The sequence below is a fragment of the Pelodiscus sinensis genome, chromosome 14, assembly GCF_052426305.1.
Source record: "Pelodiscus sinensis isolate ZL-2025 chromosome 14, ASM5242630v1, whole genome shotgun sequence".
Taxonomy (NCBI): domain Eukaryota; kingdom Metazoa; phylum Chordata; order Testudines; family Trionychidae; genus Pelodiscus; species Pelodiscus sinensis.
The window spans coordinates 39,887,397-39,913,402 of record NC_143065.1 but is presented as its reverse complement, the minus strand read 5'-3'; the positions used below and the strand labels follow the sequence as shown (position 1 = coordinate 39,913,402).

The window sequence follows — 26,006 nt, the reverse complement described above, 5'->3', positions numbered from 1 at the left end:
TTCCCCCGCAACTACCGTCACCACGCTCGGCGCGAGTCTGCCGTCACCGCTCGCGCGAGGTTCCAGCTTCCGGCGTGCCGGGGCCGCGCGCGGCATCACGGGACCCGTAGGCCCGGCGCGCGAAGGGTGACGCGTCGCGCGGCTGGAGCGTTGCAGGCCGGGAGATGTAGTGCGGGGAGAGGGCGCAGTTTCCATGCTGGCCGATGTAGGGAACAAACAGCTGACCGGGGTGCTGAGGCGCCGCCTGCTGGCGGAGGCCTTGCGGTGCTCCAGTCAAATGCGCTGCAGGGACCTGGAGCCCTGATGGGGGCAGGGAGGCTGGTTTAGACCAGTGTTTCCCAATATTTTTTTTTCATAAAGTACCCCTTTAAAAACATTATAAATACCCCCACTATCTACAGTTTTCAGACACGCTTTTTTTTTTCTACCATTGCAACACGTTTGTTTAAACAACTTACTGGTAGCTGGGCGGGCGATGAAATGTTTGGGTGTAAAAAGTACAAAAACAATAAAACGCTGTAAAGCTTTAAAAAATCTGTTTTCTCCAAATTTCAGTTGGGTTGACGTACCCCCCCAGACATCTCTCAAGTACCCCTGAGGGTACTTGTACCACTGGTTGAGAAACACTGGTCTAGCGTGTGTGCACCCCGGGCGTATGCAGAGCTCTCCCAGGGAGGGCACAGCTCAGCTACACACTGGCCTGGTTTTACAACAGGCGTCATAAAAAGCACCAGCAAAGTCAGTCCCAACTGACATTTCATACTGTGCTTCCCCCTGCACGCTGACAAACAGTGAGGAGTCCTGTGGCACCTTAACGACAGACAAAGTGGGCTTTGCCTGCGAAAGCTTAGGCCCAAATAAATGTCAGTCTTTATGTTGCCACGGGACTCCTCTTGCTTTTGCAGCTACAGACTAGCACTGACATGCAAGCACAGTATAGGCACACCAACCATAACTTACCTATCCACGGAATATGCAGCTGTGTAGGGTAAATTATGGTTGGTGTGCCTATAATGTGTAGGGAATTTCTGTGTGGAGAGGTGCAAGCTGTGGGAATTGGCCCCAGGTTTCCCCCGGCCAGCCAGAGCACAGGGGAAAGAGGCTGGGGTAGCATGCCGCCTCTGCTTTCCCTTGGCTGACCAGAGTAAAGGGAAGGGAGGCTGGCAGCACACTGCTTCTGCCTTTCCCAGATCAGCCAAAATCGGCCCTATGGTGGACCATGAAGGACAGTGGGGGGCTGCGTTCGCACTCTTCACACACACGCACACACCCAGGGATCAAGCCAGCCCTGCATTCACTGCTGGTGGGGGACAGGAAGAGGAGCAACACATCCCCAGCTCTATCCACTTCGCTGGCTCCTAGTCGTATCATTCCACTTCTCATTGCTGTTAAGTGTAGGCCCTATCCCTGCGTGCCTGCCTGCCCTATTTCTGCCCCTCACAGCACGGGGCTGCCCCCCACAGTTCCTGCCTGACAGCCCTAAGTGCAGCCAGGGGCTGTGTAAGGCACTGAATGTCTAGGAATAGCCCTGTCTGTCCTCATTACATGTGGCAGGTCTGGGGTCATCCCCATGTCTTAATCTGGACATTTGGCTGTCTCTCCAGCTCTCTCTTTGGGGCTCTGCTCCCCTGGGAAGGAGGTGGTTGTGGCCTGGGCTGGGGCTGTGGGGTGTGTATACAGAGGTTTGGGTTGTGACCTGGAGTAGGGGTGCAGGAGTTTAGGCTGTGATCAGAGTTCTCTAGGTTGTGTTTCTCCTGGTGGTGCATATTCGCACATGCCTTGGAACACATAACAACATTTATTCCACACATAAATGGAAAATATTTGTATCATAGAACACTAGAATTGGAAGAGATCTTGAGAGGTCATCTAGTCTACTCTCCTGCCCTCACGGCAGGACCAAGCACCATCTGGATCATCCCTGGTATATGTCTATCCAACCTGCTCTTAAATATCTCCAGTGATGGAAGTTTTACAACCTTCCTAGGCAATTTATTCCAGTGTTTAACCACCCTGACAGTTAAGACGTTTTTCCTAAACCTCCCTTGCAGCAATTTAAGCCCATTACTTCTTGTCCTATCATCAGAGGCAATTTTTCTCCCTCCTTCTTGTAATACCTTTTTAGATACTTAACTGTATCATGTCCCCACTCAGTCTTCTCTCTTCTAAACTAAATAAGCCCAATTATTTCAGTCTTCCCTCGTAGCTCATGTTTCTAGGCCTTTAATCATTTTTGTTGCTCTTCATTTCTTCTATTTTTCTACATATTTCTTGAAATGTGGTGAGCAGAACTGGATACAATACTCCAGTTGAGGCCTAATCAGTGCAGAGTAAAGTGGACGAATGACTTCTTGTGTGTTTCTTACAACACACCTGTTAATGCATTCCAGAATCATTATTTTTTTTGCAACAGTGTCACACTGTTGACTCATATTTAACTTGGGGTCCATGATGACCCCTAGATCTCTTTCTGCAGTGTTCCTCCCTAGACAATCACTTCCCATTCTGTATGTGTGAAACGGATTGTTCCTTCCTAAGAGGAGCACTTTGCATTTGTACAGGCAACACCCCCCACACACACTTTCGACCTAATTGGTTCCTGGAGAACCGTCAAAAGTCGAGCCATCGTAAGTCGAACCCTTATTTCCCATAGGCACAATGATATAAATGGAGGTTCCTTTCCTGGAAACCCATTTCATACCCTAAAAATACAAGCAGGCGGGGAGCTATTGTAACAGAGCCAGACACAGCTCCCAGCCCCTCCCGCTGCGATTCCCATGAGCCAATGCGGTGGGAGAAACAGCCGCCCGCTGTGATTCCCATGAGGCAACACAGCGCGAGAAACACTATAACAGGGTTTAAAAGAGAACTAGATAAATTCATGGAGGTTAAGTCCATAAATGGCTATTAGCCAGTCTGGGTAAGGAATGGTGTCCCTAGCCTCTGTTTGTCAGATGATGGAGATGGATGGCAGGAGAGAGATCACTTGATCATTACCTGTTCAATTAATTCCCTCTGGGACAGCTGGCATTGGCCACTGTCAGCAGACAGGGTCCTGGGCTAGATGGACCTTTGGTCTGACCCAGTATGGCAGTTCTAATGTTCTTATGTGGGGAAGGGGCCTGGCCTGGCCTTTCTAGGAAGCGCTTCCACTTCCTGGCCTGGGGAGTGAAGTATTTGCCACCTGTGCTCCCTTGGCAGCTGTCTCAAGCCCAGGGCTCCTCATGGGATGTGCGGGGGCAGCAGCCCCTGCTGAGACCACTCCCCACTTGGGTTCTCCTGCTCCCAGCTCTTAGTGCAGCACCTCGCCTTGGTGGTGCGGCCGTTGCTGCAGGCCTGCAGAGCAACGTCTTCTCCCGCATCATCATATTGTCCCTGAAGCATCTGTCCAGCAGGGACCTGCTCTGGGACAACAGGCAGGGGATGACAGAGCAGTGGTGGTGGGGGGAGCGACTGAAATGACCCTCACGGGAGTGGTTGACCTGGCACGGGAAGGATCTGAAGTGCAGTAAGATCCTGCCTGTCCTGCTTTTGGTGTTGCTCCTGCCTTGTTAGTACAAAAGGACTCAAAGCTACTCTGTGTGTGACAGCTGTGCTCCTGTGTGAGACAGGTGTTACCACAGCTGTTTGGGTAAGGGGGTGGGGTCCTGCTGTACCCTGGCTCCATTGCCTAGAGCTGAACTTGAATCCTTTCAGGGACCGTATAGGCCCCTTCCCCCTCTGAGATGGGTAAAACAGATAAGCTTGTGGTTTTGGGACAGTGTCCTTCCATGGTCCTTTTCATTGTTATCACAGAACATTCCCACGGCAAGTACAGTCATGCTTCACAGGGGAAAGTGACGGTGTTATTATTAGAAGCATTTTGAGCTGTCCTTCAATTCCCTTTACTAGCTGTCATCATGTAATCAACGAGGGTATGTCTACACTACCACCCTAGTTCAAACTAGGGTGGTTAATGTAGTCAATCGAAGTTGCAAATGAAGCCTGGGATTTAAATAATTCGAACTACCTATTCCGTGCCGCGTGTAGCCGCGGGCACGGAGTCCGAACTACCGGGGATTTAAAAATGGTGGCGCCTGGCAAGATGCAAATGAAGCCCGGGATACTTAAATCCCGGGCTTCATTTGCAAGTTCGATTGACTACATTCGAACTAGGGTGGTAGTGTAGACATACCCCTAGTTATCCACCGGACACCCTCCCGCCTTCCCTGTAGTCCATGGACCACAGTTGAATGACACGTGGTTTAATCATTTGATTGCAGTTTGATAGGTAGGGTAAAGTACAGTCCTGCCACAAATATTGGTAGCTATAAATTAGAAGGCTTTTATCAGGAACCAGGAGAAAAGGGGCTAATATTAGTTGTGCAAGCCCATACGCAGCAGAGAGTTTGTGTATGTGTATGTGCGTGTGCAAAGGGTGCAGTCCACATTTACAAAAAAAGCACACACCCCCAGAAATTCCTGTGTATGGGCCTGTATTCATCTCTCCTCATATGGAAACTGCTCCGTACCCCTAATAATTTTGTTGCCCTTTTCTGTACCTTTTCTATTCCAGTATCTTTTTTTGAGATGGGGTGGGTGACCACATCTGCACACAGTCTTCAAAATGTGGGTGTACCATGGATTTATACAAAGGCAACAAGCTATTTCCTGCTTTATTAACTATGCCTTTGCCAATGGTTCCCAACATTTCTTCTAGCTTGTTTTGGCTGCCTCTCCAACATTTTTTGGAAATAACTAGCGATACATCGAAATAACACAGTCCACGTCTACACAGCCGGCAGTTATTTTGACATAATGTCAAAATACTGTCAAGCTGGAGGATTTCTTACTCCAACTCCTGTAACCCTCATTGTACGAGGACTAAGGGAAGTTGGAGGACGAGTGCTCTATTTCGAAGTAAGTGCTTCGAACTGAAGCCATCTGGGGGAATAGCGAGTCTGCCATATCTCCCCGCTGCCCCACACTCACTGGCAACGATGGGGCACATGGGGCAAGGCAGCCTCCCAGCTGCGCCACTCTGGAGACAGGAGAGGATTGCCCTGCGTTCTCCAGCGCGAGTGGAGTCACGTGGCCAGGAGAGCAAAACAGTGGGGCTGCCTTGTTCATCTTCCCCTGCTGCTGTGGGTGAGTGCACCTCTCCTATAGATGCCAGGCCCCCTCCACTGCTAGTTGCCCCTCCATCGGCTAGCTGGCCCCCCCACCTCACATTTGGGTGCATGTGGTCCCTTGTGCCTCCCCATGCGTTGCCCCATCTGCCATTTTGATGGCCAGTCACTAGGGTTACCAGGTGGCTTCAAAAAAAATACCGGACACATTTGATCTCAAATGGGGGTAGGGGACTGGCCGGGAGGGGAGCGGGGCTGGCCAGGAGGAGATGGGGAGGGGAAACCATCCGGCGGGAAGCAGGGCTGGTGGAGAGGAGGCGGGGAGGGGGACATATCGGCTGGTAGGAAGCAGGGCTGGCGGGGGAGGGGAGGGGGAGAGTTGTGACGGCGCGTTGGGGGTCCCCCGTCTCCTGCACCCCGAAATGGCACAAACAGACTGCACCAGCCAGTGGAATTGAGGGTGGTTTATTGCTCCTCCAGCACAGCGCAGCACAGATGTAATCTGGTTACAGGAACTGGGCTAGGATGCCTCAAGCCCCCTTGAGATGGGGGAGACTGGGCCCCTAAACTCCAGCCCCTTCTCCTAGGCTCTCCTCCATGCCCTCCAACTCCCTAACTTCCAGCCCTGCCCCCCAGCCAGGGCAGCATTCCACCTTCCTTTGTTCCTCTCCATGGGGGGTGTTTGGCCACTGGTTCAACAAGTTTGGCATTACCTTGGCCGAGTGAGGTTTTCCCTGCTGGGTCTTGCTCCAGACAGCAGGGGTCACCACAGCCCAGCAAGTACCCCCACTACGTCACAAGAGTGGAGAGAGAGAATAAGCCAGTGGGGAGCAGGACTGACCCAGGCGCATGCAGATCCTGGAGCGCTGCCCGTCCCGCGCACGGTCCCGGAGAAGCACGAGCAAGTCTGGCCCAGGGGATTCCCTCCCACCCCCTGGCATAGTTTAATACTGCCTGGCTGGTAGACACACTCACGCAGCCAGGCAGTTTGCAACTACGTTCTGATACTCCTAATAATAATAAAACTTACCTAATTAGAAAATACCGGACATTTTATATGTCCGGTATTTTCTCAATTTGTTTCCCAGACAGAACCCACAAATACCAGACTGTCCGGTTCAAAACTGGACACCTGGCAACTCTAACAGTCACCCACCAAGTTTTGTGAGATCTCTTTGTAACTTTTCACTGTCTGCATGGGACTTAACTATCCTAAGTAGTTGAATCATCTGCCAATGTTGCCACCTCACAATTTGTCCCTGGTTACCTGATAGTGTTGCCAGTTTGCATAACCGTGTTTGTGAATCTTATGCGTGAAAAATAAAACTGTGCTCCGAAGGAATGACCCAAACAGACTTTGATCCTGGCACTAGTGCTTCCTGGGCTGGGCAAGACAGGCCTGCAGCTTACAGTTATTCAGCTCATTCTACTAAATGGGAAAGGCGGCTTGGGATCTAACTTAACAGACACCATTTGAGACAAAATTTCAGACTGGCTCCTTAGGACTCAGAAAGCTCCAGATGTTCCTTAGCAGAAGCTCCTCAGGGAAGCTGGTTCAGAAGCTATTCCAATGAGCAGAGGCTCATGGAAGAGGAAGAGGCCTAGACAAAATGTTCTTGCAGGCAAGGAATGTAGGAGAACAAACCGGGAATGGGAACTCCTGACTGTGGAGCTACTAGGAATTGGCACAGCACTGTCAGCAGAAGATGGGCTTTTGGCTGAATGCCCAGTAGAAGCCCAAGCTCTAGGCAGGGATTTCAGCCTCAGTGTGCTCTGGGGCTAGAGGAGCAAGATATACAGATGTTTAATGGCATGTACTCAAAGTCCCGTTAAAATTAAATGGAATTACTCACCTGTGATGTCAGCATGTTAAATGCATGATCAGGGTATAAATTGTAGCACACTGTATTGAACAATAATTATATACTTCCTTTTCTGTAGATGGCAGCAGCCATCCACAGTTATTTCTTGTTGACAAGCATAAAAGGTGGGGGTCCTGCAGGAACCAGAATAAAAATTGGTTTGGAAAGCTTTTACTGGTAATTTGCTTTTCTAATTCACAAATTAAGGTTCAAATGTTGCCCTTTGATGCATGCCAGAATTCAATGAGAAATTGAAGAAGATTAAGAAGAAAAAAAGGGCACAAACCAAGTTCTCCTCCAACTTACAGGTCACCTTTAATTGGTTCCTTCTAAAATTTGGACTCTCTTAATAAATATTTCTTCTTTTTGCAGCATTGGGTTAGAGAAGAATTCTTATTTTTCTAGTTATTAAAATACATTTAATCAGCCTTCAATTGCCTTTCTCACACATAGCAATACTTCCAAACACAGCCATCTGTTGGTTTTAAACCACAACAGCTGCAAATACACTTGCTTGATGTTCAACAAAGGATTTCTCCCCCGTTGCCCCCCCCAAAGAGAATGCAAATTCACTGTCCTCTTTCAGAGAACGTATGCATCTTATGTTCGAAGGAAACATTTTGCCATGCCAGTGATGCATAATTTGAATTATGCAGCTGTTGTAATCAGCCATCTTATAATATGACAGAGACTTTTCAGAATTTTCCTCTCTCCATTTCCTCATATGAATAAAAAATATCTACAAGCTTATCTGTGTCCATTGGCTTTCGCTAGAGTTAATAAAAAATCACTGTAAAGGGGCACTGGAATGGGCTGAGTTTTGAGGCCTAGTGCCAACTCTCATATTTTATCTGGAGTTTTGCAATGATTGTCATGGTGATTTAAAGTCCCAGCTTTTGGAGTCATGTTTATTATGTAAGCATCTCAACTTCCATTAAACATATGTCCAGCCCTTGCAGAGGCACAGAAAAGTTTTAAAACTTGTCCTAAGTGCACTCTAAATGCACCCCCCAGATGTTTCCTTTTTTACAACATCTGGCAATTCTTTCCCCCCCCCCTCCTCTCATAATGTGGGGGAGGGCCTGGTGTGTGATGTCTGAACCCTGGGGGTTAGCAGCACCATTCAGGGTAGCCCTGGAGGACGCTGCCTGGCAGGGGGTGAAAGGGAAATGGGGGTGGGGGGAGGGGAGCGAACAGAGGCGGGCTGGGGACTGAGGCAGAGGTGAGAAAGGCCCACGTGGAAGGAAAGGGGAACCACACGTGTCTGGAACCACAGCTGGAACCGCACGCCCCCAACGCCAAGTGCTACCCGCGGTACAAGTCATATGACCCGCACCCCCTGGCAGCGGCCACGCCCCACCAGGCCACGTGACGCCATTGTTCCGCCTCGGTAGCTATGGACGCCGTCAGCTGCGACCGCTCATTCCTGGTCACGTGGTTGACGTTCCGTCCCTCCCCCCCCCCCCCCCCCCGACGCAGACAGCACCCGGAAGCGGGAGCTTTCTTGGGTCCGCTCCTCACTCGTGGGGGGAGGGGGATGCGGGAACGAGCCTCAGACACTTTCTCCCCCTGCAGCGCCGCGCGGGAGGAGCCGGTAAGGGGGAGGGGAGCGAATGGGAGGGGTCTGCCCCCCCCGTGCTGGGGAGGGGAGTTAATGGGGGGGCTGAGGAGGAGGGGTCTGCCCCCCCCCCGTGCTGGGGAGGGGAGTTAATGGGGGGGCTGAGGAGGAGGGGTCTGCCCCCCCCGTGCTGGGGAGGGGAGTTAATGGGGGGGCTGAGGAGGAGGGGTCTGCCCCCCCCGTGCTGGGAAGGGGAGTTAATGGGGGGCTGAGGAGGAGGGGTCTTCCCCCCCGTGCTGGGGAGGGGAGTTAATGGGGGGGCTGAGGAGGAGGGGTCTTCCCCCCCCCCGTGCTGGGGAGGGGAGTTAATGGGGGGGGCTGAGGAGGAGGGGTCTGGCCCCCCCCCCGTGCTGGGGAGGGGAGTTAATGGGGGGCTGAGGAGGGGTCTGGCCCCCCCGTGCTGGGGAGGGGAGTTAATGGGGGGCTGAGGAGGAGGGGTCTGCCCCCCCCGTGCTGGGGAGGGGAGTTAATGGGGGGGCTGAGGAGGAGGGGTCTGGCCCCCCCCGTGCTGGGGAAGGAATTAATGGGGGGGCTGAGGAGGAGGGGTCTGCCCCCCCCCGTGCTGGGGAAGGAATTAATGGGGGGGCTGAGGAGGAGGGGTCTGCCCCCCCCGTGCTGGGGAGGGGAGTTAATGGGGGGTAGAGGAGGAGGGGTCTGCCCCCCCCCCGTGCTGGGGGGAGTGAATGGGGGGCAGAGGAAGAGGAGTGCTCTTAGTCCCCCATGCTGGGGTAGAGGCATAAATTAGGGAGCAGAAATGCAGAGAGTGCTGGGGGCGGTGATCTGTCCCAAAAGCTGCTGTTTTAATTCCCTGTAATGGCACTTTCAGTAAGTTGAAGCACCTGTAGCTGTTGTGATTACATTGCATTTACCAACATGCACAGTTCATTTTAGACCCACAATTTTACTGATTCAGATTTTGTGTCCCTGGGCACAGGAATAGACTGGTCGAGGCAGCAAGACACATCAGCAGAGCAAACATTTTGATGGGTGGGTTAAATAGCAGTGCTTATGGGGCTGTTGCTTATAGATCAAATGCAGTTTGGGTGTACAGATATTCAAGCAGTTGTTCACAGAATCTATGCAGCTTTCTTGCTCCTGTGATAGACTTAAAAACAGTCCAGGCTGTCAGTGACCAAAAGCTTTTACCAGAGCAGTGTTGTGAATGAAGTTTTTTGTGACTCATACACCTTTAATCTCTCTTTCTGCTCATCAGATGTACATCAACAGGCAACCCACGCATAGGAACTGTAGTTTAAAAAATGTACACTGGCTTAATCATTAGCCAGCCTGAGAGTATTTGACATTTGCTAAATTTTTTTTTTGGTTACTTGATTTCCTAGTTATGTTTCATGGTATGGATGTGAAAGATTGACTAGTAAGCATCACCCTTAACTGGTTAACTGATGGGGGCTGGAGCAGCTGCCTTTCCACCCAGCTGGGGAGTGCTGCAGCCCTGTGGGGCCCACCACAGGCAGGGGCAGCTGTGGGTGGCCAGAGCCCCACTGTCTGCAGCAGGCCCAACCCCATCACATGCAGGGGCACTGCTCCAGCCTAGCCCCCTATCTACCTCCCTTTAATCAGTTAAACATCATATTTAATTAGTTAGCCAATTAAGTGAGATTTTACATCCCTATTTCAAGGTATTGTTTCTGTTCCATGCCTCGGAAGAACTATTTATTGGTGTGAACTTAGTATTTTGTTTCTGTGCATACTTGCATATGATGCTTTGAATGTTCACAAAGTGAATTTAGTACCATTGAAATTCATTTGCACAAACACTCTTGAGAGAGGAACACAAAAGGGGTATTGGCATGGTCAGAACAAAATAACATAAGTGGAAATGTTTTGTGGCGGTTGGCTCTACTTACCTTTTGATGGACGACTTGCTTACATGACATGATTGTGACGCTCACAGTCCATTTGCTAATAGATTGCTGTCCACTGCATAAAACTTTCCACAAATGGCACTGATTGAGATCTTTATCACCAGTCTTACTGGTGATCTAGAGGTTTGAATGGGCATGGAGATTGAGATGCTTTATTAGCTCTGGGAGGGGGTCCCAACAGTCTGGTCATTGTTGAGGTATATTGACAGAACAGTGAGAGTCACAGAGGGGGAAAGTTTGAACACATCTGTACTCAGGGTGAAAGAATCCTGTGTCTGAAGTTGCAGCTGGCACCCATCACCAGCCCTGGTGTCCCCTCTAATGGTACTAAAACAATAGGCAGAAAAAGAGGAAAGAAGAGAACTGATTATAGCTGGAATTTATTTCTAGTCTTTTTACAGTGAACAAAATTATTCTTCAGCACATTCCTTTTAGCAAACTTACTAAATGCGTCTGGTGAGCTTTTCCGAACGTGTGTTCATATAAGTGGTACCCTGATCCTGACTTGGGCTTCTGATTGCTACTCTAACATAAATAGAGTATAAACTTAAAAAACAACAAATTTAACACAACCCACGGAAGCTCATGATACCATCTACATGTTTCTTTAGACTTTGAAGTCCTACCAGACTATTCGTTGTTTATTCTATGCAGACTAACTCGGCTACTCCCTGAAGCTTATAAATATAGTAAAAAGAATAAAGTTATTTTGCTTCTTGTTACTATTTTTGCTGTACTTCATTGAACCATCACGTCCCACATCAGTTTTATATGTGAACAGGGTAAGCCATACTTCTGGCAAGTGCCGGGGATTAGTAGAATGAACTACTCTCTTCTTTTTCTCATGCACAGCTGTCCTCCCATTCCAGTAATGTCTAAGCCTGTTTCATTTTGTAGTCAGCTGAGTGAAAGAGGTGTTTGGCCTCCATTATACCTTTTATACCACAAAAGTGTTCTTCTAGAGTAGAACAAGTGTTAAAATATGTGCCATAAATAGTAATTAAGACAAAATGGAAATGACAGCCAACATAGTTGGATGGGAAATCACTGAATCTGGAAACATTTATTTTATAATGAAAAGGCAAGACTGTAGATAAGAGGTGCATGTTTTCTTTCATGTTCAGTGGGGCAGTGTGGAGAAATATTCCCTTCTTTTAGTGTTCATGTTTCGTAAAACTGAAGAAGAATGAGCATCCAAGTTCTAAAGACATGAAAATGAATTGTAACTCACCCTTTAGTTCAGTTGCAAAACAAATTTAGTTTTTGATAGACTAGGTGGCTGCGCCTCCTGCTTGCTATGCTCAGCAATCCCCCTCTCTCTGGGGGTAGGTGTCTGGCCGGGGAAAGGGGGCAACAGTAGACTGGCAGTGTGGGGTCTTGGCAGAAGGGGTGAGGGGGCTGCAGAGGGGTCGGGCTTGGATGGCAGAAGAGACCGGGGGGCAGTGGGCTCAGATGGTGGAAGGGATCTGGCGTGGTCCAGGAGGGGAGTCGGGCTCAGGTGGCAGAGGGGACCTGGTGCGGCTGGGGGTGGGGCAGGAGATTGGGGGCTCAGATGTGGAGGAGACCCAGACCCAGCAGCCCCCCTCCCCAGTGGTGCAGCCCCCAGGGTTGTGAAGTGGGAGCCCGAGCTGGAACAGCCCATGACTGTAGGGGATGGCACCGAGGTTGGCCACAGCAAGCGGCAGAGGACAGAGGCGGTTGGCGGCATGAGGGCGCAGATGACATAACTTGTCCTGCAGGAATTTATGTATTTATATATATATATAGGGAGAATATACACAATCTAAATAAGCCCTCAAGGAAACTGATCAGAATCTGTTGCAAAATCAGCAATAGCCCTATTCTACTAAGAAAAGTGGTCATTAATTATAATTAGGTAATGATTGCAAAAGGAAAATTCTGGAATAAAATAATTTTATTCCAGGATAATACTCCCATTTTAGAAGGACGCTAATTAATTATTATATCCACTTATGAAACATAAGCACTTTTTAGTCCCTTGTCTGAACACTGAGTGAAACAACAACAAATTGAAAGAGGCTACCTTCCTTTAAATATAATTTATTATCCAAAACATCTGAAACTCTTCAATACTATCTTTCTTTCAGAGGCTGCTACAGTGGAATACTTTGTTTTGAAAAGTTCTTATTGCATAAGACATCATAAATTCATAATCAGAGGGTTGGTCATATTCAGTCAAGAGGCTGCGTTTTCTGAATATCCGTAAGTAGTTTATAATTAAAACTAAGAATAAGTAAACACAGCACAAATTTGACAACTGACGAGGGAGGAGAGTCAACTGAGAAGAGGTAAAAACAAATTTATTCTCAAGGAATCCTTTGTATGCACAGTGAGGCTTCTATGCACTGCATTAATGTAAAACGTACATTCTTGATCTGAAACATCATGTGTCTTGGTTCTAGGTTTATGTAACATCAGTTTCATCTCAACGTCATGGGGGAGATTAAAGTCTCTCCCGACTATAACTGGTTCAGAAGTACGGTTCCTCTGAAGAAGGTACGTACAGTTTTAGTCATCTGTTTATGAATCGATATCTTATTTCGAAAGGGTTGTGGAAATTTTCTCAGAAATGGGCCTTTGTGGGTAATGGAAAATAGTCACAGGAGGTGGTAGACCTAGGGATTGTCTTGGCCCACACCATTATGGTATTTGAGTATCTGGCAAGTACTTTTATACTGGTGTAATTCTCATTGGAGGTATATCTATAGTAGGATTCATGGTGCCTCTTGAGCTTTGCGAGCCTTCTGGAAAGCAGTACCTTTTGGGAGCCATGGCAAGAAGGATTGTGCAGCTGAGAGGGATGCCGTGTATCCTCATTGCTGGGGCTATCCCTGGCTTTGCCCGCTCTACCCAATTCACATACATGCATGCCCAGTCCTCCAGTCTTGTCACCTCATCTAGACGTGGTGTTTTGTTTTGGATTATAATAGAATACTAGGACTGGAAGGGACCTTGAGAGGTCATCGAGTCCAGTCTGCTGCCCTCGTGGCAGGACCAAATACTGTCTAGACCATCCCCAACAGACATTTATCTAACCTACTCTTAAATATCTCCACAGATGGAGATTCCACAACCTCCCTGGGCAATTTATTCCAGTGTTTGACTACCCTGACAGTTAGGAAGTTTTTCCTAATGTCCAACCTAAACCTCCCTTGCTGCAGTTTAAGCCCATTGCTTCTTGTTCTATCCCCAGAAGCCAAGATGAACAAGTTTTCTCCGTCCTCCTCATGACATCCTCTTAGATATCTGAAAACTGCTATCATGTCCCCCCCCCCCCCCCAATCTTCTCTTTTCTAAACTAAACAAACCCAATTCCTTCAGCCTTCCCTCATAGGTCATGTTCTCTAGACCTTTAATCATTCTCGTTGCTCTTCTCTGGACCCTCTCCAATTTCTCCACATATTTTATTTATTTATTTATTTATTTATTTATTTTGCAATGCAGTGCCCAGAACTGAACTGAGCTTACTTTCCTCAGGGTCGAGTGGCTTTCACAGTGGAAAGATGGATGGGCTGCCCTGGAAAAAAAATCACTATTTGTGATAATTGGGTGTGGGGCAAGAGGGTTTGAAAGCTTTCTATGTATTCACACTATCCAGCCACCTTCCCCTCCTGCCCAGAGCGAGTGTTTGGGATGTGCACATCTCGTATGAACTTTGCTCTGGACATTACATGCTACAGAGGAGTGGTTGTGTGATTCCCACAGAGCAGTGCTTTTCAGAGGGTCTTACAGCCCAGCGTGCTAGGGGCTGCACCTCACAAGACTATGTAGAGGCCACATATCTAAACCACAGTTACTGCTTAAATTTGTTCTTAAATCTTATACTTGGTCCCAAATTTTGATGTGCACGTCTCCTTTGAAAAGTGATTTTGCCCTTTCTGTACTCATTGCATCTCTTAGGTATGTTAAACAATTAACTGGTAAGCATGAGGCTTACCAATATGGTTACAGATTAACCGTCCCTTGCTGGTGAACTCCAGAGTTAGCCAGCCACCCTGGGCCGGAGGAGCTGGTGGACGAGACCTCATGGCTGTGCCAGAGCTGGGCAGCGGGCTTTAAGTTAAAACGGTTAGCCAGTTAAGTGCTAGCGTTCAACCCATTAACTGTTTTAACATCCCTATATCTCACTGATTGGTTCCATGTCAAATTCATGTGGTTTGCTATTAGGAAAATACTTCTGCTGTCGACTTCCAAATGTATCGTGGGTTCTGACAGTCAAGCTGTGGATTTTTTCCATCTTGCACATTGTTACAAGTAATAAAGGTGCTGCAGGCCACGTTAGTTCTGTGCAATCCCACTGCCTCCAACTTATGCCCCAAATGGGTTTGTACACATGTAATTACACTCACTGTAGACAGAGAGACAACATAGGTGTCCGGAGGCCATATTTAGCCAACGTATCATCATACTTGAGGATTTAATGAGATGGAAAGAGCGCTGTTGAGAATTAGTAAGTGTGGAATTCTGTGCCACTTCTTGCAGGAACTGCATTGCATGTAAACTCTTGAGCAAATATAGCTCTCCACTTGCTCAAGAGTTTACATGCAATGTAAATCAATCATGGTCGATTTAGTTAAATGAAAATATACATAAATCTCAGGGTAATCGGTGAGCCTCAAAATATGAGTGTAATTTTCTTTACTGGTGGTCACTTTTTATTTTTAAGTAAGCAGAGTCAAAAATACCACAGTGATGGAAATGGGAAGTGGGTGAGACCTAAAGTCAGTTTTGGTCTCTGAAAGGGAAAAGAACAATTTTAATGATCTTCATTGTGGGGGTTGTTTCTAGGAATAAGACCTTTTCCCAGTTTGGACATGATTGCCTTCTCCATGCTGCCCGTATCACTAACAAAGTTCTGTGTTGCAGAGGCAGGGAAAATGGGGGCTGACAAGAAAACAGCACGATTACTTTACTTTCCTCCTCCTCCCTGCTGTTTTGTGCTGCCTCCAAATCAGCATAGTGAGGTCCCCGGGGTTGGTTCTTACTGGAACAGTGGGGGTGAGATGCTTGGAGGTATTAGGCCGACTCTCATTTGTTTTCTTGCATCCTCCAAATGTTGTCGATGCTACTTTTTCCCCTTCCTGCTAAGGTTATAAATAGATGGAAACCTGTTCTTTCTAGAAGAGCGTAGAGCAATACTGACAAATTTACTTTTTAAAAACTGCCCTTCACTCTGCCTCTGATCCTAATTTGAGTGATGCTGTCTGTTTATAGCCATACTTGTTACGACTCTGATTGTAAGCTCACCGAGTGCCACAGGATAAGTGATGAGTACTTACTGGGGAGTATTGGCTAAATTCCCAGTGCAGAAAACTCTTCTACTTCCATAAACTTCACTCTGCAGGTCCAACTGAAGAAGTGAGTCTCTTCATTTCCTCTCCTTATAAATATTAGTACAGGTTGAACCTCTCTAGTCCAGCACCCTTGAGACCTGACTGATGCTGAACCAGAGAATTTGCCACGCCATGGAAGGTCAATACTCTCTAGCGGCATTGCTAACACTTCCACTGCTTACTGGGCTCTTAGAAGACAGTTAGGGGTAAGTTAGAGCTAAGTAACAGCACAGAACATTGAGGGCACATCTTCACTTGCTGCACTGTAGATCAGTGTTCTGATGTTTGATTTAGAGGGTCTAGTATAGACCTGTAAATTGAATGCTGAGGACAACTCCAGCTGGCATCTGTACTCCTCGCAGTTGCGCAGAGTAAGGGAAGCCAACAGGAGCATTTGCTCCCATCAGCCTCCCACAGTGGGGGAGGCACCACACTTGGCTTAATGTAAGCTGACTAATGTAGAATACATAGCTGGAGTTGCCTACCTTAAGCTGACCTTTTAGGTCTAGTGTGGACCTGGCTTGCGAACTGGGACTAGTGGCTGTAAATGAACTTCATGGGACTGCAGCAAACTTGGCCACACTCATAAGTGGCCATCCAGCTAACTAAATCATGCCGGACCATAGATGTTGCTGGACCAGAGCATGCCAGGACTAGAAAGGTCTGGTGTACACTGGCTTCTCTCTTTCACCCCAGTGGTGACTGCATCTCAGAAACACGCAGTCATTTCTGTAGTTAGTATGCAGTGTTACAAAGAAAGATGCTAGATACAAGTTGTGACTAGCAGATGATCTGTGTGTGTGGTGAGGAAGAAGGTTGGTTTTGTGGGTAGAGTACAGAACTTGGAGTCATGAGTCCTTGTGTTCTGTTAGTTTTGCAAGGGTTTCCTGTATGACACTGTACTAGTCCTTTAAACTGCATGTAGCAGCATTTCCTCCATGTAAAATGGGCTGGGGGGAAGTGGAAGGACAGAGAGGGAGAATGCAGAGGATATATTAACTCAACTTCACGAAGTGCTTTGAGCCTCAGGTATGCGGTTCTGTATGAGTGGAGTGTTACATCTCTTTAAAATGTCACACTAGATATCTGTAAAATACTGTGTCTTACAATCTAAAATATCCTGCTCTGAGAGAGTCCTACGATGAACTTCTGGCTATGTCGATGGCAGAACGCCCAGTGGCACTTATTTCACTGGAGCCAGATTTTGCCCAAAATGTAAATTTCATAATTTCTCAAGTGGGGTATGACAGAGCAGAAGGTCAACGACCTGTCTGAATCAGCTGTTCCTCAGCCTGACTCAACTGTGCAACATTTATAGCAGACCCAAACATATCACAGCAAAACTATGTATAACTTGCCTGTTTCTCAAATGAAACACGCACGTTCCATGCTCTGTGTGCCACTAATTGTCTGGCATTGAGGAAAGTAATGAATTCAGTCTCTCGGGACCTCTGTTCTCCCACATCACACAGACTGAGCCTTAATCATCTTTTTAACGCTTGTTAATAATCCTTGAGTGAAGTACACAGTGTAAACTGTTTCATTTTCAGAATCCTGAAGATGTGCTATTGTTACATGGACGCAGGTGGACATAATGAGCAGATTCAATGAATAATCTTGCATAGTAGAGGAGAACTTTTTTTCACTTAATGTAAAAGTGGAAATGTGAGTTCCTTCGCAGTTGCAAGACTCTGAGAAGTCCTGGCACTAAGTCCTTTCTAAAGTTTCTTGGAAACTTTACAGAAATGACTGATAATGTGATAATCACATGCTCCCTGAACCTCAAGTACAGACTTTCTTGTAAACCACAGATTTGTTGTCAGCCAGGCAGGATTTGTGATCTGGCATTCCTAGCGTCTCAATAGAGGGGTTGTTCTGCTATGACCGTGAGGGAAACCTTTTGGTGCTACCAGTTCAGTTAAAAATGGATCTCAGATGCATAAATAGAGAAGTCCTGCATCTGTTGCAAAATGTAGGTATTATCTGGGGGTTTATGGCCATGAGTTTTTGGCCTATAGCCCTGTATAGGGAGTCGCTCCTTCCCCCCTTCCACTATCAGAAAGAGGCCGCAAGGGAGTATCCCAAAATAGCTATCCCACATCTTCACAGCAAGCCCGTTATTTCGGGTTCGCTATTCCAACGTCCCTTTAAACCTCGTTCCACGAAGAGTAAGGGACGTTTCGGAATAGCGAGTTATTTTGAAATTTGGAACTGTAGACAGCTATTACACACAAGCAGTTATTTCAACACATCAAAATTATGTCAAGCTGGAGGACTGCTTCCTCCGACTCCTGTAACTTTCATTGTACGAGGAATAAAGGATGTCAGGAGAAGAGTGCTCTATCCTGAAATAACTTAGTAGACAGCGCCAAAAGTCGAAATAAATTATTTCAACTTGAGCTGTGCTAATTTTGTAGCTTAAATTGCACAGCTTATTTTGAGTTTAGCCCTACTGTGTAGACGTGCCCAAAGAGACCTTGAAATCATCAAATCCAGTCCCCTGCACTCATGGCAGGACCAAGCCCCTTCTTCTAAGATTCAGACATGTTTGTAAACAAGATTGGGATGTTCCTATCAATTAATACTGTGGCAAGTTTCAGACCTAAAATTACTCCTCTCTTTCAAGGGACCCGAGTGCCCGTTTCAGGAAAGTGGTAAACTCAAACCGAAAATTAGCTCAGTTGAGGTTATGGAACTTGTATATTGGTAAGGAAAAGATTCTTGTGTTGAACAGTTTCTGTAATGTAACATAATTTACTTCTGGCACGTGCCCTGGACTTCACTAGCTCAGAACATCACAAACTTGCATAACAGTGACTATTCTACTGACTCTGTCTCTAAGCAGCATGGTTTTAGTTTTCCAGTTTCAAACAGAAAAGCCACTGTGCATGGTACTTCACAATCACAAGTTCTTCCTCCAGGAGTGTGTAGGTGGACAACACAAACATCACATTTGTTAAACAGCCAAGTGATGAGCAATTACTCTGAAGGAGAGCAAAGGCTGAAAACTTGCTTGGAAGAAAAATCTTGTACCATTAATTATATATTAAAACTTGTGAAAAATCTGACTAGAAACTGAGTGGGAGATATCTGGTATCAGGCATATACAAATTGAACTAAATTCTCTTCTTCCAGATCATAGTAGATGATGATGACAGTAAAGTGTGGTCATTATATGATGCAGGACCCAAGAACATCAGATGCCCACTCATATTTCTTCCACCTGTAAGTGGAACTGCAGATGTGTTTTTCCAGCAGATTTTGGCACTCACTGGATGGGGTTACAGAGTTATTGCTGTGAGTATTCTCAATGCAACATCAAAATTCAGTGCTTATGTTACAGTAAATAACCCAGAGTCTTAGAAGCGTCTGGTAAAGGTCTGCTTAGCTCATAATTTTAGGAGGAATCAAAGCAAAGAGCTCCAAGGAAGTTTATGCTTATGTACAGTGCTTTTTTGTGTTTTTTTTTTTAAAAGTGCTGGTACTAGAGTTGCCAGATGGGTTCAAAAAAAATTTGTGGGGAGGGTGCATGGGGTGTTATTTATTTACTTCTGATAGGCATGTGCGGGAGCTGGTACATGCGGGAAACTAGCTTTCAAGCCGGTTCCCTGTGCATACCTGCTCCCATGGAGCCACCTTTCCTCACCCTCTCCACTGCTGCCTCTGTATCACAGGTGGCAGAGAGCACGGCGGGAGCTGGTGCTCACCTGCCCCCTGTGTGTAAAATGTAAAAATTCAGCAGTTACATGTTTACAAAAATAAACATTTGCTAACATCTCTAGTTACTAGATTTTTTTTTTTGAAGGACGTATTTGTAATACTTGTCTTGATGCCTCTGCTGCTGTGAATTCCACAGGGAGCATCTGAATTTTTTAGCAGAAGCCTTGTTTATGCAGTAGCGTAGCTCTGACTTGCCACATCTTGACTGAAGTTATGGTTTTATTTCTGCTCATTTTGATATGGTAGAAATGCCCCAGAAACATCCATTTCTGCCATACAACAGAATGAAAACTTTGCACATCATCCTATAATCATGTTGAATGCCTTTATCTGTGTCTAGAATAGTGATGGAAATGTAGCCGTGTTAGTCTGGTGTAGCTGAAACAAAAAACAGGACTATGTAGCACTTTAAAGACTAACAAAAGATGGTTTATTAGGTGATGAGCTTTCGTGGGCCAGACCCACTTCCTCAGATCAAATAGTGGAAGAAAATTGGCACAACCATATATACCAAAGGATACAATTTAAAAAAAATGAACACACATGAAAAGGACAAATCAAGTTTCAGAACAGATGGGGGAGAAAGGTAAATGTCTGTGAGTTAATGATATTAGAGGTGATAATTGGGGAAGCTATCTTTATAATACCCATATCTTTATGTATTATAAAGATAGCTTCCCCAATTATCACCTCTAATATCATTAACTCACAGACATTTACCTTTCTCCCCCATCCCCCTTCTGTTCTGAAATTTGATTTGTCCTTTTCATGTGTGTTCATTTTTTTTAAATTGTATCCTTTGGTATATATGGTTGTGCCAATTTTCTTCCACTATTTGATCTGAGGAAGTGGGTCTGGCCCACGAAAGCTCATCACCTAATAAACCATCTTTTGTTAGTCTTTAAAGTGCTACATAATCCTGTTTTTTTTGTTTTATCTGTCTTTTTGACAAGGCTTTCATATGCAAGGCTTTCAGTATTTTTTTTTTTTTTAAGCAGAAGACCAAAAGGTACTCATGGAAATATGAAAGAGGAGCTGTTCAAAGAACAATTGATTCGATTATTGATTTTAGTTTAATTTTACTTTAGTTGCAGTATCCAGTATATTGGGACCATCTTGAGTTCTGCGATGGATTCAGAAAACTACTAGACCACCTACAGCTGGATAAAGTTAGTGTCCTGAGATTGACAAATAACATGGGGTTACTATAAAAATGTTAGGTAAAAAAGCCTAGAGTTTATTAAGAACTAACATTCAGAAACTGTCCATGCTATCATTCTAATAAATACAAACACTATCCAAAAACTGTCCTGGTTTGATTGATTAGTCACTAATTTAAATACATGGTTTTTTAAAAGATGTGTGCAAGTGTGGGTTTTTTCTGTTTGTTTTTTAGCTAAAATCTCAATAAGTTAATTGTATTATTAATTCATGACTTAGGTCTTTGGGGCAGAGATGTTCTTTTTTTTATTCTGCGTTTGTACAGTTCCTGGCACAGTTGGGGTCTTTTTCCATAACTAGGGTTCTTCAGTGCAACAGAAACAATACAAATAAACAATACTAGTAATAAACTATGGTTGTACATGACATATCACAGTATCCTCGTTTTAAAATAGCTATTAAAGAGTGGTAAAAACAAATGTACATGGCACCTTGATTTTGGCATGATACATTTACCAAAGTCCTGATTTGAATTTGAAATAAATGTTGCCTTTCCTTTTATTTTGAGTTTGTAATGTATCTTTTCTAAACTTCAGGGGGGGAGGGAGTTTTAATTTTGTTGTTGAAAACCAAATAGCGAATTAATTTTTGCTAAGCTTTCAGTTTTTCAGAATACGAAGAAAGGAATAGCATTGTTGTTAATGGTATTCATTGTGCTTTTTGTAATGTTACACAGGGATATTCAGAATACATTTAAGTTGTTGCATAACATGTACTTGTGTTTGATTTTAAATTAGGTTCACCTTTTTGGGGCTTCTTTGGGAGGCTTTTTGGCTCAAAAATTCGCTGAGTACACACACAAATCCCCCAGAGTTCAGTCTTTGATCCTGTGTAATGCTTTCTGTGACACTACCATCTTTAACCAGACATGGACTGCAAACAGGTGGGAAATACTGATAATACCCAAAGACTGACGTTACATTTTATAGTAAAACGTTAGCATTTTAAACAAATGAAGTTTAAGAAACAGATTCCGTGCTGGTAGTCTGAGCAGTGGCAAAACAGGTGGCAAATATTTAAAAAAAGCCACAGTACTAGGAAGGTGCAGCTTTCACAATCAGGGGTTTTGAAACTTGGACATTTAACCATGAAGAGAAACCTCTTTGTTTTTTGACTCAAACTTTTATGACTGGTACCGTAAGACTTGAGAGGGACTGAATCAAGATTAGATCTTTGTTTTGCTTTGTGAGTAAATTAAACTGTACATACAGGAAAGTTTGAATGAAACCAATGTGTGGTGCAGAATATTGAAAACACACTCTTGCAGGATAAAGTCAGACTCTTTACATAGTTGGCATATTCTATTCCTCTACGAGGAGTTCCCCATCTGTTATCTTTCAGAGCTTATCTAATGATTGCACTGGGGAAGTCTTGCACAAACCACTTGATTTGAAATGAAACTCAAATGTTTTTGGGGGAGGAGGAAGAGAAGCATACCAGAAAACACAACCTTTTAATTTTTCGAGGTCTTTGAACATGAAGAGAGTCATGTGATCTCTGGCTTACGTTTCAGCTTTTGGCTAATGCCTGCATTTATGCTGAAGAAAATTGTTCTTGGAAACTTTGCTTCTGGTCCTTTAGATCCTGTAATGGCAGATGGAATTGATTTCATGGTTGACAGGGTAAGTGACTGCTGGATTTCTAATTCTGGTAATGGGCATGTCAAGCATATATGCCATAGGTACATTGGGTAAATAAAGATGGCAGCAAAGTAAAGGATGAACAATAAGTGGCAGAGCTGGTGTTACATTGCATCACTGAATTGACTTCAATGGAGCTATGACAATTGAGACACAACTAAGGATCTACCTCTGGCTTGTTTCTGTTCCTTTAGGGACACTTGCTACTTCAAGGTGTCGGGCAAACAGGGGTACTTACCTAGCTAGCTGTGGTTCACTTCAAGCTGTATTTACAGAGAGAAATGCTAATGTAGGGGGAAGTGTATTGAGTAGTGCCCTCTAGAGAAGCAGCATCTGGAACACTGGAGGCCAACAGGCTCTCTCCATCATTATGCAGTTGCCTCCATTCCTTCAAGGGGATACTGAAATGATGTAAACCTGTAATGTAAGGCCGCCTTAGTGAATTGGTGGTCAGGGCTCCTTCTAAAAATGACAAGTAGCCACTGTATGTATTTGCAAATGTGCAATGATGGGGAGAGGGAAGCCCCCAAACTGCAGACCAGATAATGGTGGTGCTGCCAGGACAAATGAGTGGCATTGTGACCTCATGCACCAGGGTGCAAAATCATTCATTCATATTTGGCCTGGCCACCTGCCTGAGCCTCTCCACCCCCAAAGTCATGAAGGAAAGGCAGTGGACCAAATCCAGCCCTGGTACGTGGGGCTGCAGTACCACTCAAATTCAGGGTAAAACCTAGTCCTTCTCCTCAGCAAAATTTGGGTTGTGCCCCTGGTTCTTTTGCTAGGCTAACAATAACCTCCCAAAGTAAAACTGAACCTGGTCTTTATTTCCATGTATTGAAAGTTGGAAAGCCTGGGCCAAAGTGAGTTAGCTTCAAGACTTACCCTGAACTGCCAGAACTCCTACGTGGAACCTCATAAAATTCGAGACATTCCTGTAACTATTATGGATGTAAGTTTTTCTTTCTTTGTATCCGCTTATTTCCTCACCTGGCCAGATTGGGTAGGAGTTGGCTGTTCTGTGAGCAATTCTGATACTTTATCAATTGCCTTTGCATAACAAAACATGGAAGAGCTAATGTTGTGCTAGATATGTTATTTTCTACTCCTCATGCAACACTTATGACTCGCGTGTGTGATGGTGTAGTTGGGGTACCCCCGCAGCAGCCAGAACAGTCTCCACCAGCCAGCAGAATAGAGAGGGGATTATTGATTTTTTTTTTCCAGAATACAGTACAGCATAGACGTGATGTGGCAATAGGAGGGGGGCTAGGATGCCCCAGTCCCCTTAAGGCAGGGTGCCTGAGGCCCTAGTCTCCATGCCCCCTCCATAGGCTGTCTCCATGTTTCCAGCCCCAGACTAACTCTTCCTCTCCCCACGTACTTCCTTTGTTCCAAACCTCCTTCCCTCCCCTCAGTCAGAACGGGTCAGGGCAGTGTCTGGGCCATGCTCAGACAGGGCCAGTGAGGGACAGCCCAAGCCTAGCAACCAGCAAGATGCCCCACTACATCACAGCATGTAAAATGTCGTCATTGGGGTATCCTGCACAGTACAATCTGAACGCAGGGTGCTATAAGCGAGAGCAGCATGATTCCATTTTCTGGATTAGGCTGTGCCTATCAAATGTTAGTACAGTAGCTCTTAAAGAATGTTCTCCATCCCTATTGAGTTCAGTGTCATGTTGAGGTCCAGCTGGGATAACTGAGGCAGATGTGAACAATACAGGAAATCACTCCCTTGGTTTATTACCGGAGGGCAAAGCCTCACATATGTCCAGTGGGCCGCAGAGGATGTGTGTAGTTTATTTGATACAGTAATACTGTGGGCTTTATTCTCAAAGATGGATTTCGCTGGGGCAAATCTCACGCCACAGAGACACTAGAAAGCAGTGAGGTGATGGGGAGAGTAATTGGAAGGGTGGCACACTAGTGTTCTGTGGCCTCTGCAGAGATCGAGCTTGGCTCAGATTTGCTCTGATTTTTCTCAAGGTGTTTGATCCGAGTGCACTTTCAACCGAAGCTAAAGAAGAAATGTATAAACTCTACCCCAATGCCAGACGAGCTCACCTTAAAACGGGAGGCAATTTCCCTTATCTCTGCAGAAGTGCTGAAGTCAATCTCTACATCCAAGTAAGCCTTTGACATTCTAACCTTTCCTAGCAACGTGCATAGAAACTTCCTAGCAACCTCCCCTCTCTCTCCTACCCTCATCTGCTGCTATTCCCTAACCTCCTGCAGCTGCAGATACTTAACCCAGGGTTGTTAAACACTGGACTAAACTGCCTAGGGAAGTTGTGGAATTTCCATCACTGGAGATATTTAAGAGCAGGTTAGAGAGAGATCTCTTAGGGATGATCTAGATTGGGTGCTTGGTCCTGCCGTGAGGGTAGGTAGGGGACCTCTAGCGTTCAGCTGTAGTATTCTACGAACACAAGTGCTGCAGAGGGCTTGTGGCTATGCAACAGCCCCACTTGCCAGCCCTGAGTTAGAGGTGCCTTTCACTTGCCTGCTATCTCTGCACATATGGGTGGAGCAAATGTTGCTGCATGAACTAATGATATGTGGTGTTTGAAATACAGGAGGCTCATGACTTGAGATGTGATTGGTTCCCAGGGAAGCATCGCAAGTTGGGGGGGGGGGGCGCGTCGTAACTCAAGCCCTCATTTACGATAGGCACCGTGCGCCATCATAAATGCAGGCCGAGGACGTACGTCGTGGGGTTTCAGCCCCTTCCACACTTACAAAGTGGGTGTGAGTGCGGGGGGTGGAAGTCGGGGGCTTCCTGTGCACTCCTAAATAATGGGGACCATTCCTGTATTTGATTGGCAGGGGAGGCAGTGCTGATTTCCTTTTGTACCTTACCCGTAATTCTCTGTTACCACTTTTCATGTCCAACAGATACACTTATTGCAGTTCCACGGTACACGATATGCAGCTATTGACCCCTCTATGGTTAGCGCAGAAGAACTGGAAGTCCAGAAAGCCAAGCTTCAGAACAGCAACGAACAAGAGCAGCAGTAACTCTCTTACTGACTGTTAAAGCAGCAAACCAATCTGGTGGTCTTCCTGTATAATCCGCTGTTTCCAATCGGCCTTTTCTTATGTTAGCCGGTTATCACTGTGTAATGCCAATAGGGTTGATATTATTCAGTAAAATGCAACCAAGAACAGTCATCTACAGCAGTGTATCAGGAAACGTGTTTGTTTTAGCCTTGGAATTTAAGAAAGTATCGTTGAGAAGGCTCCAGTTTTAAAGAACTGATACGTTTTGCTACCAAAGTTTTCACCATCATGTTCTTAAAAATGGAACCCTGTTGTTTTTTTAACGTTGTCATTTAGCTGTATATATTGCACATGTAGGTTCTGTTTCTTAAAAGCTCATCTATAGTTTTGTGGACTCTGGATTAAAAAAATGCTGAAGTGCCAATGTTGCCATCACTTTTTGCCTCCTATGTTATGTTGCGAGTTAGTTACTTTATTTCTATCTGAAATAAAAGCATGAAAATTTTTAACTTTCTTGCTAGCTGTAACAATGGTTTTCAATAAATCTTCATTTTCAACAAGTGGCTTTTTTCTTTCTAAATAAGCTACAATCAT

At 45.6% G+C, this 26,006-nt stretch overlaps 1 protein-coding gene across 2 annotated transcripts; it reads left to right on the top strand.

The window, feature by feature from the left end:
* Nucleotides 1-8,406: 8,406 nt before the first annotated feature.
* Nucleotides 8,407-25,972, top strand: SPG21 (SPG21 abhydrolase domain containing, maspardin). Of its 2 annotated transcripts, none has more exons than XM_075896917.2 (10): nt 8,407-8,564; nt 12,583-12,697; nt 12,898-12,991; nt 18,964-19,125; nt 20,637-20,717; nt 21,507-21,652; nt 22,283-22,391; nt 23,254-23,361; nt 24,399-24,539; nt 25,308-25,972. In XM_075896917.2, exons 3-10 carry the CDS (start codon nt 12,929-12,931, stop codon nt 25,428-25,430), a joined length of 933 nt encoding a protein of 310 aa, XP_075753032.2. In that variant the 5' UTR covers nt 8,407-8,564; nt 12,583-12,697; nt 12,898-12,928; the 3' UTR covers nt 25,431-25,972. The 2 variants fall into 2 exon arrangements, with proteins under 2 accessions (XP_075753032.2, XP_075753033.2); XM_075896918.2 differs by having other exon boundaries at nt 12,583-12,783.
* The last annotated feature ends 34 nt before the right edge of the window (nt 25,973-26,006 follow it).

What these genes read in the sequence shown, in the direction of transcription:
- SPG21 (XM_075896917.2), top strand. Translation starts at nt 12,929, where the DNA reads ATGGGGGAGATTAAAGTCTCTCCCGACTATAACTGGTTCAGAAGTACG. An exon ending in GTACGGTTCCTCTGAAGAAG is followed by an intron (nt 12,992 to 18,963) that starts GTACGTACAGTT and finishes CTCTTCTTCCAG; the next exon opens with ATCATAGTAGATGATGATGA. An exon ending in TTGATTTCATGGTTGACAGG is followed by an intron (nt 22,392 to 23,253) that starts GTAAGTGACTGC and finishes ATGTATTGAAAG; the next exon opens with TTGGAAAGCCTGGGCCAAAG.